At 65.9% G+C, this 11,787-nt stretch overlaps 4 protein-coding genes across 4 annotated transcripts; 3 read left to right on the forward strand and 1 right to left on the reverse strand.

Annotated features, from left to right (window-relative positions):
* Positions 1 to 331: 331 nt before the first annotated feature.
* EMIHUDRAFT_77319 (choline dehydrogenase) lies at positions 332 to 1,448 on the forward strand (the record flags this gene model as incomplete). Its single annotated transcript, XM_005758818.1, has 5 exons — positions 332 to 492; positions 586 to 732; positions 865 to 959; positions 1,141 to 1,192; positions 1,283 to 1,448. 5 exons carry the CDS (start codon positions 332 to 334, stop codon positions 1,446 to 1,448), a joined length of 621 nt encoding a protein of 206 aa, XP_005758875.1.
* Positions 1,449 to 1,622: 174 nt separating this feature from the next.
* EMIHUDRAFT_249893 (choline dehydrogenase) lies at positions 1,623 to 3,945 on the forward strand (the record flags this gene model as incomplete). The annotated part of the gene is made up of 8 exons (XM_005758819.1): positions 1,623 to 1,628; positions 1,862 to 2,021; positions 2,097 to 2,176; positions 2,423 to 2,728; positions 2,840 to 2,888; positions 3,109 to 3,335; positions 3,440 to 3,508; positions 3,670 to 3,945. The coding sequence occupies 8 exons, from the start codon at positions 1,623 to 1,625 to the stop codon at positions 3,943 to 3,945; spliced, it is 1,173 nt and encodes a 390-aa protein (XP_005758876.1).
* Positions 3,946 to 4,233: 288 nt separating this feature from the next.
* EMIHUDRAFT_249894 (hypothetical protein) lies at positions 4,234 to 5,193 on the reverse strand (the record flags this gene model as incomplete). Its single annotated transcript, XM_005758820.1, has 1 exon — positions 4,234 to 5,193. One exon carries the CDS (start codon positions 5,191 to 5,193, stop codon positions 4,234 to 4,236), a length of 960 nt encoding a protein of 319 aa, XP_005758877.1.
* Positions 5,194 to 10,317: 5,124 nt separating this feature from the next.
* EMIHUDRAFT_249897 (hypothetical protein) lies at positions 10,318 to 11,729 on the forward strand (the record flags this gene model as incomplete). The annotated part of the gene is made up of 4 exons (XM_005758821.1): positions 10,318 to 10,697; positions 10,893 to 10,973; positions 11,230 to 11,326; positions 11,691 to 11,729. The coding sequence occupies 4 exons, from the start codon at positions 10,318 to 10,320 to the stop codon at positions 11,727 to 11,729; spliced, it is 597 nt and encodes a 198-aa protein (XP_005758878.1).
* Between the last annotated feature and the right edge of the window lie 58 nt (positions 11,730 to 11,787).

Consider the following 11,787-nt stretch of genomic DNA (forward strand, 5'->3'; position numbering starts at 1 on the left):
GCATGAGGTCGTAGGCCAGGCCTGGGCAAAGAAACCAGTACCTCAACCGGCTTCCCTGAGCGTCACAGCTCGGTGATCGCGCCGGCCGGACACCACTGTAGCGTCCGTTCCGGGCGTTTGAACGCGACCTTCGGGGGCAAAGACATGGGCTCTATGGCTCAGACTGGACTCCTCTTGGTCCCTTCTGATGCCCTAGGCCACACCTGGGCCTTACCTGGGGTCCTAGGGGCCGGGCAGGGTTTGCCCCCCCCCAACTGGCCCGAAGAACCTTAAATTCTTCCAGCCGGACGGTCGGGCGACCCCCCGACGATATAGACGTGTGTGTGTGTGTATGGCGCTCCGCAGGAGCGCCGACTACGTCATAGTCGGCGCCGGCAGCGCCGGCTGCGTGCTTGCCAACCGCCTCTCTCGCACCGGCGCCTCCGTCCTCCTGCTCGAATCTGGTGGCGCCGGCGGTGAGACCTCCTTCGACCGGCCGTCTCTTCTCTCGAGGTGCGAGTGCCGGTTGTATCCTGGCCTCATCCAACCTCGCCGGGTCCCTCTGGCGCGCCAGTCGCGACCTCCTTCCTTCTCCTGACTCGACAGGCTTCCGACGGCGCTGGCGCTGCCGATGCACTTCGAGGGCTACAACTGGGGCTATCTGGCGGAGCCGGAGCCGGTGCTCCGCGGCCGCCGCGTCACCTGCCCACGCGGCAAGGGCCTCGGAGGCTCGTCCGCCATCAACGGGATGGCGTGCATGCCTCTCCCCTCGCCCAAACCCTTGCGTCGGACGCCTCTCGAGAGCTCGCCCGCCGCTTGCAGCACAATCCCTCGCTCATCGCCGCCCTCGGCCCGGCGGCGGTGCGTATGCTGCGACGTTTCGAGCAACCCTCGTGGCCCGCCGCAGGTGTACGTGCGCGGCCACGACCGCGACTACGACACGTGGAACGCCGGCTTCGGCGACGGCGGCGGTGGTTGGGGTGCGCGGCCCTTGCCGCCGCCGCCGCCGCCGCCGCCGCCGCCGCCGCCGCCGCCGCCGCCGCCGCCGCCGCCGCTGCCGCCGCCGCCCTCGCCATATCACCGCCACCACCACTTAGCCCAAGCGCCTGAGTCCCTCCCTGGAAGCTGTCCGACCCTTCACAGCGGCACAAATACGTACAGGCGCAGCGGACGTGCTGCCGTACTTTCGGCGGATGGAGACGGCCTGCGAGATGTCGCCAGGAACCTCCCCCGAACCTTCTCGGAACCTTCTCGGAGCGTCCGTGTGATAGGTCTGTGAGAACGCGCTCATGGGGGACGACAGTGACATCCTCCCGGGCCGGCGGGGCACGGACGGGCCTCTGCAGGTCAAGCACGGCACCAACATGCTCGGCACGCCGCTGTACGACGCATTTGTGCGCGCGGGCGACGAGGCTGGCTACGGCGCGACATACGACTACAACGGCTGCCGGCAGGAGGGCAACCTTTAAAGTCTCGGCTGTCAGCTCGGTCGGCTGTCAGCTCGGTCGGCTGTCGCCTCAGCTCTCCTCTCGGCTGTCACCTCGGCTGCCACCTCGGCGGGCTGTCACCTCGGCTGGCTGTCATCTCGGTCGACGGTTCATCTCGGCGCTCGTGGCTCGCAGGAGGGCACCTCCAAGATGCCGATGACCGTCTTCCACTCTGGAAGCTACAAGGGCGAGCGCGCGTCGTGCCGCGCCGCCTATCTCGAGCCGGCGATGGAGGCGCAGCCTCACCTCAGCGCTCTCTCGGCGCTCTCTCGGCGCTCTCTCGGCGCTCTCTCGGCGCTCTCTCGGCGCTCTCTCGGCGCTCTCTCGGCGCTCTCTCGGCGCTCTCTCGCCTACCTCGAGCCGGCGGTCGAGGCGCGGGTGCCACGCTGCCTTAGGCGCATCCGTCGCTCAGCGTGCAGCCAAACGCGCACGTGCGGCGCATCCTATGGGAGGATGGGGGCGACGCCCCGACGGCGAAGGGCGTGGAGTTCTCGGTCGGGGGTGGGTCGCAAAAGGCAGTCGCCACCGCCAACAAGGAGGTTGTCTTGTGCGCCGGTGCGGCCCCTTTCGCAGGACACGTTCGCGACACGTCCACGACATGCACATGTGCGCGTCCACCGTCATCCGCAGGCTCGATCGCCTCGCCGATGCTGCTGCAGCTGTCGGGCGTCGGGCCTCCAAAGCTGCTCTCGGAGCTCGGCGTGGGGGTGGTGGCGCCGCTCGAGGGTGTCGGGCAGAACTTGCAGGACCGCAGGGGGGGGGGGGGAGGGGGGGGGGCACTCCCAGCGTGCTGTCTGGTCGGCCCACGGGGCTCTGCCCACACTCCCACCGCTCTCACCCACGCGCATTTGCGCTTTGAATGCCGTGGGGCCCCTGTCCTGTAGGCGTGGAGTGGAGGGTCGCTTGTCCCTTTCCCCCACCCTCTCGCGTGTGTGGAGACCCCCCCCCCCCTGCAGGACCACATGGAGGTCTACCAGAGCTACGAGGTGCTGAAGCCCGTCTCGCTCGCCTCGCACCTCTCGCTCGCGGGCAAGGGCTCCCTCGGCGCCCACTGGCTGGTCACCAAGGAGGGGCTCGGCGCGACCAACCACTTCGAGGTCGGCGGCTTCGTCCGCTCGCGGCCCGGCGTCGAGGCGCCCGACATTCAGCTGCACTTTCTGCCGATCGGCATGTCGTACGACGGCGTCACGCTCGCGCCGTCCTCCACGGGACACTCGATGCAAGCTCACGTCGGCTACAACAAGTCCCCGTCGCGCGGCTACGTGCGCCGCCGAACCCCCCCACCCCCCCACCCACACAAGAAAAACCGGCGCATCGTCTCTGCCAAGGTTCGGCCCGCGTCGCCGCTGCCGTCGGACGGCCTGGCAGCCTAGAAGAAGAAGAATACGTATTATTGTATCCAACTGGCGCTCGAGAGGACACGTATTCGCTGTATTCGACCGTATTCAGCTGTATTCACTGCGTTCGCCTCCCTCGTATTCACGCGGTGCTGTGAAGCCTCTGCACGATGCCGGCGTATTCATTCCCTGAGCCCCGGATTTAAGATACCTCACACCAATATCGTGCAGGCGGGGACCCACCATCCATCTCATCAGCATTGCCCGCCTTATTTACTTGTTTATTCGGCGTATTCCCCCTGCAGGCTCGCCGGTGAAGCCGATCGCCCGCTTCAACTACATGTCGACCGACGAGGACTGGCGCGGCTTCCGCGCCGCGATCCGGATCACGCGCGAGATCATGGCGCAGCCCGCCTTTGACGGCTTGTGCGGCGACGAGATCCAGCCGGGCTACGCGGCGCAGACCGACGCAGAGGCAAGCCCGCCGCGAGCGTGGTCCCCGCCGCGAGGCCCGAGAGGAGGCGGCCGAGAGGTTGGGGCGGCCAGAGCGAACGCGTGCCGCGAAGCCACCCTGCCGCCTCCGCACGCCGTCCGTTTACACCCTCTCCCGTGCCTCCCCCCACCCTCTGGTGGCAGATCGACGAGTTTCTTATCGAGCACCTCGAGTCTGCCTACCACCCGTGCGGCACCTGCAAGATGGGCCCAGTCTCGGACCCTAGAAGCGAATACTTGTATTCTTGCATCCCAACTAGTGCTCGGGAATGCTCGAGAGGACACGTGTTCCGCTGGATCCGACCGTATTCAGCGGTGCTGCGAGTGCACGGCACGACACCGTCTTCCCGCTCTGATGCTGTGCAACAATGTAGGCCTCGGACCCCACCGCCGTCGTCGGCGCTGACGGCGCCGTCCACGGCGTCCGCAAGCTGCGCGTGGTGGACGCGTCCCTCTTCCCTGTCATTCCGAACGGCAACCTGAACTCGCCCACCATCATGACGGCGGAGAAAATGGCGGACCACATCCTCGGCCAGGGCATGCTCCCGCCCGACACCGCGCAGGCGGCGAAGACGTGGGTCGACCCCGAGTGGCGCTCGCGGCAGCGGGAGAGGGCACCGAAGGTCAAGACGTGGGATGGCGTGTTTTGAGGGGTGGCCGCTAGACCGGGCGTTTGTGCGCGCGGGTGGGTGTGAGCTTGCGTGGGTGTGGGTGCGGGTGCGTATGTTGCGCTGTCAGCTGGTTGCTGTGGCTGCCGCGTCGTTATGGCAGTGCTGCGCGACGTGCGAGCGCTGGCGTTGCCGCATGCGTTGCCGTTGGCTTGGTTTCAGAGACGCCCACGACACTCGACACGCGCCGCTCGATCTCTTCGAAAGACTTAAGCGGGACACGGCAACGGCATGTAAGTCTCGAGATGTAAGTCACACAGTCCGCTTTTTTCAGACATGAGCGGTGTTGCTATGACTAGACAGCGCGAACGAACCGCGAGAACGGTAGTTTCTGCACACGGGCATCCTGTCGAGGAAACGCCCAACCATCGTCCCGTTGGCGGCAAATCCCGTGTTTCCCGGCGGCGCGCTCAGTTTCGCGACGCGAAAGAAGGGGTTGAAGCCCACGTGCCCGGTCGCAAAGTATCGAGACATCGGTCCGCCGCTCTCGGCGTCGCACGGGCCGCACGCACACGCGAAGGTGACGCCGTGCCGATGCGCAACCTCCTCGTGGGCGAGCGGCTCCCCTCCGTAGCTCTCGATGGACGCTGCGTCCCGGTGGTAGTTGCGGTTGCGCGGGTTGCGCGTGGCGCACGCTAGCGTCCACCAGTCATCATACCGAATGACCGTGCCCACGCGGGCGAGCCCGTGCTCAAAGACCCAGTCGAGCGCCTGCCTGGCGCTGATGTAAAGGTCGCTGTCAATGTCAATGAAGGAGGCGGGCCCAGAGGTCCGCAGGATGCGTGCAGCGAGCTGGGGCGTCAAACTCTCGCTGTACATGCCGGGTACGAGGTGGACCTTGCGCTCTGGAAAGCCCTCTGTAATTGAGGCGTGCACGCGCTCGACGGCGCGAGCCACCGCGGCGTGCTTGTCCTCACTGGCTGCTGGGCCCGACCCGACACTGGAGAGGCTACCTGGGCTCCACGCGAGAGGGCGCGGCTGCCCCTCCGCCTCTGCTGGTAGCCCGACGAAGGAGTCGAACCCCCAGAAGACAGGCTTCCATCTGAAGTGTTCCCCGAAGCCCTTCAGGTACGAGCCGTTGAGGACGCCAAACTCTAGTACAGTCCCGATGAAGAGATTGTCGCCCCAGTCGGATGCCCAGCCATACCTGCAGATCCGCGACAGGGCAGCCCGGGCCAGCCCGGGGCCCGTCAGGTGGCGGCGCTGCGCCCCTGGCTGGTGTGGAGGCATTGCCTCAAGAGGCGGAGGGGGTGGAGGCAGCGGGGAGAGCGAAGTGCACAGCCGCCCCAACACAGCGCGCAACGCAAAGTTCTAACCTCTTCCAAAGAAAGGAACTTTTCAGTGTACGTACTTATAGCTTACTGGGAGAATCTCTCTCAGTGTACGTACGTACTTATAGCTTACTGGGAGAAAAGAGAGAGGGGGTTGTGTTCTCTAGGCCCCTAAGGGCCCTACGCGCGGCGTGAGAGCTCGGAAGCGAGCTTTGCACGGCGATCGAGGATGGCACGGTTCACCCCCTTCACCGAAGCGATGGAGATGCGTACGCCGGCTTGAGATCTCCCAAACCTTCGTCGAGATTTCAGCCACAAATCTCAGTTTTTTCGTCGCTCGGTGTGAGAAGAGCCCAAAGAGGCACGCGAACGGGGAACGGGGAACAGGTGGGCGATATCCAACCGACCCCGCGAATCGGGATCGGACCCGACCGGAGACAACACAGGACACAACCAAGACCGGAGCGGACCGGACACTGGAGACCGAAAAAGATCGAACTCGACAGGATACTGGCTGGGTACCGTGGGGTACCGCGTTCAACCTGTGGCACTTCCCACATGCCGCCGAGGCCCAGCTCGCTTGCTGGTCGCTCTTCTGTCGATTCCCCAAGCTCGTACCTCGATTTGCTGTGGGATCTTCGGTGGCCTTTGGCAAGGGCTCGTGGACTCAGGGACAACGCAAAGCCGCGGGCAGAAAGCGCTCGGGTGAGTGCACTCCGAGTGGTCGCCTGCGGGTGCGTAGGGATGGTTGGGTCCCGCAGTTGTGGCTGATTGACACGGCGGATGCAGCTGCTCTTCAGCACCGTCTGTTCGGTACGCAGATGATGGCATTGGAGAGCCAGCGGCGCGCTTTGCATGTTGGCGTTATGAACCGCAGAGGAAGTCGGAAGATTGTAGGAGCTGACAGCCTAATGGGCGGTTTCGTGCAAGTACTCAGCCGAGATGTTCGTACGTACACATTGAGTCACGTCGACGAGGTGGGCGAGCTGTCCTTTGCGGAACAGGCCGCGTGGACTCATAGCCAAGACATCCTCTTTGCACCGCGCGGCGCTCAAAACATCAACTTCCTGTGGGTACGGCCGTGCACAGTCATCCTGGAGATCTTTCCTCACTCATACTACATTCCAGGCGAATACTTGCAGCTCGCGAAGGCTGCTGGGGCCATCACTTTCTCCGCCTACGACGGCTTGCATCCTGAGCACGACACACTGCGCACTCCATCCGACTTTCACCTTCGGGTCACGGCCAGGGCCGCCAGCTTCACAACGTTCGACATTCGTGCAGCAGAGCGCGCTCTAGCAGAAATGCGCGGTACAAGGATCAAGTGTCGCCTCTGGGGGTCCCCCCCCCCACCCACCCACTAGCCCCCTAGGCCTAGCACTGTGGTGTGGGCAGAAGTGCGCCCCCCCTCCCTGGAAGCGATGTGCGCCTGCTCCTGGGATGAGAATCCTCGCCACCACCGCCGACGGCGCCGTCTGGAGCTGGGGCGGTGGCCACGGCGACCAGCAGGACCAGCTGCTGCCCAAGAAGGTCGAGGCCTTCGCGGGTCAGCGTGTCGTCGCTGTGTCAGCTGGAGGCGAACATAGCCTCGCCCTCACCGCCGACGGCGCCCTCTGGAGCTGGGGTGAGGGAATTTTTGGCCGGTTGGGCCACGGCGACCAGCAGAACCAGCTGCTGCCCAAGAAGATTGAGGCCTTTGCTGACCAGCGCGTCGTCGCTGTGTCGGCTGGAGTATTCCACAGCATCGCCATCAGCGCCGACGGCAGCGTCTGGAGCTGGGGCTATGGAGGGGCAGGCTGGTTGGGCCACAGCGACATGCAGAACCAGCTGCTGCCAAAGAAGGTCGAGGCCTTGGGGGGGCACCGCGTCGTTGCTGGGTCGGCTGGAGGCAGTCACAGCTTCGCCCTCACCGCCGACGGCGCCGTCTGGAGCTGGGGCTATGGAGGCGATGGCCGGCTGGGCCACGGCGACACGCAGATCCAGCTGCTGCCCAAGAAGATCGAGGCCTTTGCTGACCAGCGCGTCATCGCTGTGTCCGCTGGAGAGCGCCACAGCCTCGCCCGCACCGCCGACGGAGCCCTCTTCGCGTGGGGCCAGGGCGATCGCGGCTGCCTGGGCCACGGAGAGGACTTGTCGAACAAGCTGCTGCCCAAGAAGATCGAGGCGTGGGCGCTGGGGTAGTGAGGTATCGGGGAGTCACTCTGTGCCGTTTAGCGGCGTAGCTGCACCACAGGAGCTTGTTGAAGCCAGCTCGCGCGGGGGGGCGGTGCGGTGAGCATGTGAGCGAGTTGGGCTGACGGCTGAGTGGTGCCATGTTTGGACCTCAAGCAGTGGTGGGTGAGGGTCGGTGAGCCACTCTAGAAGAATGCGATGTAATTTTCTCGCCACCCTCGCAGGAGTCGCTTAGGCGGCTCCCGTGGTGTATCTGATACCTGTGTTAGTGCCAGTGCGCGCCAGTCCCGTGCCCAGTGTTGTGCGAGGGAGCTTTGTTGTATAATTTTCTTTCTCAAAACACACTCAAGGAATCCAAACAAAGAGAAAGAAAGAAAACAGACACTACAAGGGACCGACCATAACGAATAAATAAATAAATAAAACGGACTTCATACGGATCACATGGTGGCTCTCTCATGACGGGAGACCGCCCGACCACTCCTGGGTGGCACTGCCACCGGTGTCGCTCGACGTCCTGTCGACAGCGTGCCGACAGCGACACAACCATGTGGTACGCGTCGAGTATCGACCTCTACTGCTTACCCAGCCTTCGAGTGTATCCTGGCTGTGGTCCCACACCCACTGGTGTCCATCTCAGAGACACCGCAGGAGGTCATGAGGGTCGATGGGAGTGCCAACCCCACAATGCCTAATTAAACCCAGCCCAGTATGTTTATTTTATTCGTGCTACCAAGCGCAGTCAACTCACTTTTCGCCGCTCATACACTTAAAGAAGGGGGGGGCGGCCCCAGCCGCCGCGGCAGCGGCTCCCCCCCCGCCATCAGCCGCGTCCACATGGCCTGCACGCCCTGCGTCCCCTTCTCGCCGCGCGCCTGGTGCGCGACCACGTGCAGGAGGGCATCCTCCAGCCGCCGCAGCCGCGGCGGGTCCTCCGCGCGCACGAGCTCCCACGCGTCGCGGAAGCCCTCGCCGCGTCAGATTGCTGCGACGCGCGCTTCGATGCTCGCGACGCGCGCGTCGAGCCCAGTCGCAGAGCCGCGCCGCTCCAGCAGCAGCATCTGCACCAGCAGCAGCACCATCACCACCACCAGCAGCAACAGAGAGAGGCAGTGCAGGCGCAGAAGCGCTCGCAGAGCGGCGCGCAGCGCCGCGCACGCCACGCTGCGGACCGTCGGACGAGCGCAGCGTACGTCGGCGGCGAGCCGCGTCGCCAGCCGTCTCGCGAGAGAGCGGCGCCGCCGCGTGCGCGCAGCAGCCGCCGCGGCAGAGGCGAGCCGCGGCACGGCCGCACAACTGATAACTGCCATTGGCGGTTTTTCACACACACACACACACACACACACACACACACACACACACACACACACACATGATCCGAGTTGGAAAAGCCGTCTAACTGCCATGTCACGGCCGGTCGGCTGCTGCTCTCGCCTCGCTGGCGGCGCAGTCCAGTGCCGCGGCTCCCAGCTCTCCGGTGGGCTCGCGGCGGCTCGCCGTCGCGGTGCCGAACAATGTGATCAGTCCGGATTCGTCCCGGAGTGCCGCCGGTGCCGCTTCCTCGCCGATTTTTGGCTCGACCAGTTTGTCGACAAAGTTGCCTCCGAGCTCCTGCTGCTCGACTACGCGGCGGAACCGGCCCATCGCGGCTGAGACGTGATGCGCCGGCACCGGGGCAACGGCGCGGGACCATTTCCAGGCTCTCTCGAGCAACCTCAAATTTGGCCGATTTTGTGATCTCAGCCCTGCTGCTCTCTGACCACAACCTCGCGGCCCGCTGCGCGGCTCTCCGAGCGCGAGAGGAGTCGTCTACGAGGCGGCGGCGAGCGCAGGCGGCGGCGGCGCGGCGGCGCGGCGGCGGATCGCGGCGCAGACAACGGCAGCAATCTGGCTGCTGCTTGCTGCTGCTGCAGCTGCTGCTGCGGCTGCTGCCCCGCTGCCGCTGATTGTGGACACGATTCCCCCGACAACCCTGCCCGCCCGCTCCGCCCCGCCCGCCCGCCGCTCCCCGCTTGATTGTCCGCACGCACAACCAGCGGCACGCCCGCCCGCACGCCCGCCCGCACGCCCGCCCGCACGACCACCCATTCCCATCACCATCTCACATACCTTCATATAGGCGCTCGAGACCTCCTCTCGCTGCCTACTCGCTGCCTCGAGGGAGGAGGGGAAGACGTAGGGTTGAGCTGGACTCGCCTTTCCTGAGGCCCCTCCCCGAAAGGGCAAGTATTAGCCACATGAAACCGAGACCCCTCCCCACCGCCCTGATCCCCCCACCCCCTTGCTCCCCTCCCCCCCTCGGGAGGGCCGAACTGAGGCGCCCGTGGGGACCCCGCACTTCCCTTCCCCCCTCGGAGGGCCGGACTGAGGCGTCGAGGGCCCCGCTCTTTCCTTCGCATAGCGGCCACTCTTCGGATCGCTGGTCGAGCGACCCGGGGGATGCCCCGCGCGCCTGACCCAGGCGCGAAAACGAATCTGCGAGGCGTGGCCGCTCACGCGGCCCGATGGGGAGGAACGGGGCGAGCCCCCTCCAACCCACCCGCGCTAGGTCTCGGGGGACGAAGGGGTCACACCCGACGACCTCGGGAACTAGCCGGGGCAGTCGGAGAAGGGGCAACTCCGTGCACTGACGGTCGGCCGCCAGAAAACACGCCTGCGTGGATCGCGTCACACCAATCCTCGCTACCCAACGCGGCCAAAGGATATCCACCTCGAGAACCTCGAGAACACACACACACACAACACAACTCTCACACACACACACACTCGGGTTAGATCTACCCTCTGGTTGTGGCACACACACACACAGGCCTCTTCGACACCCCTGCACCTATTCCCGCCCTGCCACTCCCCTTCTGCGTGCCAACGCGCCCCCGTGCTCCCCAGGCGCCTGCGCTCCGCTCTCTATTCGATGCTGCTAGTGTCCATCGCCACTTCGGCCCTGATGCCGCGCGCCTCTCTGGCGCTCTCGTCGCCGGGTGCTGCCGCCATGCGTGCTCGGCCGACGATGCTGGCCGACGCCGCGCAGCTGGGAAGCGCGCTGCTGGCAAACGGGGCGGCGGCGCAGGACTTCACCCCCTTGCTGCTTGGGCAGGCCGGCGTGTGCGGCAGCATGCTCGTCGGCGGCTACGGGCTCGAAAAGTTTGGCGACGTCCCAGAGCCAAAGGAGGTGGGTGCGGAGGACGGCGCGGTTGACATCTACCGCGACTCGCCGCTGCGGTACTGCGGCTATCTCAACGAGGTGGGCGAGGCCTTCCGCCCGCTTATCCCCGTGGAGATTGTCTACCTGTCGTGCGGAGCCGCTAGATGCCGCCACCGCTCTTGCCTCTCCCTCTCCTCTCCTCCCACGCTTCCGAGGCGTCCTTGGCCGGCCGGCCCCACCCCACGCTCGGCTGGAGCGCGCCCGCAGGTATGTGGGCGCAATCACGTACATCCTCGCAGACACCCTCGACAAGGGCCGCAAGGGCGGCGCGCAGGGCGGCGAAGGCGCGGCCGGATGCGCACCCCCAAGCGCGCGACCGGCCGCCTCCCCGTGAAGCTTCTCGGAACCTTCGTGCAGGCGCCGTGGTGCGCGCCACGTTTGGCGCCGTCGACACCTTCTCGTGGCAGATGCCCGCCGACTCTAGATGCCCGGCACAGCGTCGAGACTGCGGCCGTTCGACGGCTTCCCCCCCCCAACCACCACCACATCCACCACCACACACACACACACACGCACCGCACCGCACCGCCACCCTCTGCCTCCCCTCGCCCTGCGGCAGGCTCGCGAGCGTCGGCGTCCAACTTAATCAGCCAATTCGCTCCTTATTCATTCATTCATCAGGCTCGCGAGCGTCGTGTTCCCGTCCTTTTGCATCAACCGGCTCGTCGTCATCCTCGTCTCGCTGCAGGCGCAGGCGTACTGCCCCGAGGCGCTGCAGGTGGGGCGGCGGCCGCACTTCGGCCGCACCTCGGCCGCACCTCGGCCGCACCTCGGCCGCACCTCGGCCGCACCTCGGCCGCACCTCTGCCGCTAGGCGGGGTGGCTGCCGACGGCGGCGGGGCTGCTCGCCATTCCGGAAGCCCCTTCTTGCCGCTCGCCTGAACTCGGCGGACCTCGGCGGACCTCGGCCCCACCTCTGGTAGGCTCTCATCGTTCCGCTCGACGTGCCACGCGCGCCCGGTGCGCCACGGCGGCTGTATCTCGGCCGTATCTCCGCCGGCCTGCTGTGCAGGTGCTCGCGCATTGGGTGCTCAACGGCTCGCTGCGCAAGGTGAGCCCCCCCCCCCCGAGCTTTTGTACAGGGGGCCGGGGGATATCCAGACGAAAAACATGTGCCGTAGACCCGCGGACGCGCACGGACATGCCTCCCCTACGCACCTCTCCAACACTTGATTTTGG

Source organism: Emiliania huxleyi, assembly GCF_000372725.1.
Source record: "Emiliania huxleyi CCMP1516 unplaced genomic scaffold EMIHUscaffold_839, whole genome shotgun sequence".
NCBI classification, from domain to species: domain Eukaryota; phylum Haptophyta; order Isochrysidales; family Noelaerhabdaceae; genus Emiliania; species Emiliania huxleyi.